Source organism: Penaeus monodon, chromosome 19 (assembly GCF_015228065.2).
Source record: "Penaeus monodon isolate SGIC_2016 chromosome 19, NSTDA_Pmon_1, whole genome shotgun sequence".
Classification (NCBI taxonomy): Eukaryota; Metazoa; Arthropoda; class Malacostraca; order Decapoda; family Penaeidae; genus Penaeus; species Penaeus monodon.
The window spans coordinates 14,183,894-14,184,347 of record NC_051404.1 but is presented as its reverse complement, the minus strand read 5'-3'; the positions used below and the strand labels follow the sequence as shown (position 1 = coordinate 14,184,347).

Genomic DNA, 454 nt, shown 5'->3' with positions numbered 1-454 from the left:
TTATCTTTCTTGTCACTATTCTGACATAGCAGAGACGAACGAGAGAAGTCAAATAAAGTTTCTTCTCCTTTCCTAAATGACATAATCCATACCCCAATACCAAAAAGAATATACCCAATCCCCGCCTTATTCACCCAACGACTTAATCAGCACACAGTCAGAAAGCAAGTTAATACCCACCCTTTATAATGACCTCTCGCATCCTCCCAAAAGCAAATAAACATCACACAATACCCACTTTTTTATCCTTTCTCCTAGTGCCAGTGGGAGTGACAGTGTTCTTCTCCCTCTGTGGCAAGATGGCTATCACCGCCGCCTTCCACCTGATCTGGCTCTTCACAGCTGAACTGTTCCCTACAAAGTACCGTTCCCTTGCTGTTGGGGAGGCCAGCGTGTGCGCGAGGGTGGGCAGTATCTGCTCGCCTTATATCAACGACATTCTGGTAGGTGTCGG

The 454-nt window shown here is 46.5% G+C and overlaps 1 protein-coding gene across 1 annotated transcript in view; it reads left to right on the top strand.

Moving 5' to 3' along the window:
* The window catches only part of LOC119585079 (organic cation transporter protein-like), a 22,140-nt gene that overhangs the window by 20,778 nt on the left and 908 nt on the right, over positions 1 to 454 (top strand). Inside the window, exon 11 of the mRNA XM_037933699.1 lies at positions 259 to 443. Coding sequence (XP_037789627.1) covers positions 259 to 443 — 185 coding nt within the window. The remainder of the gene's footprint in view (positions 1 to 258; positions 444 to 454) is intronic.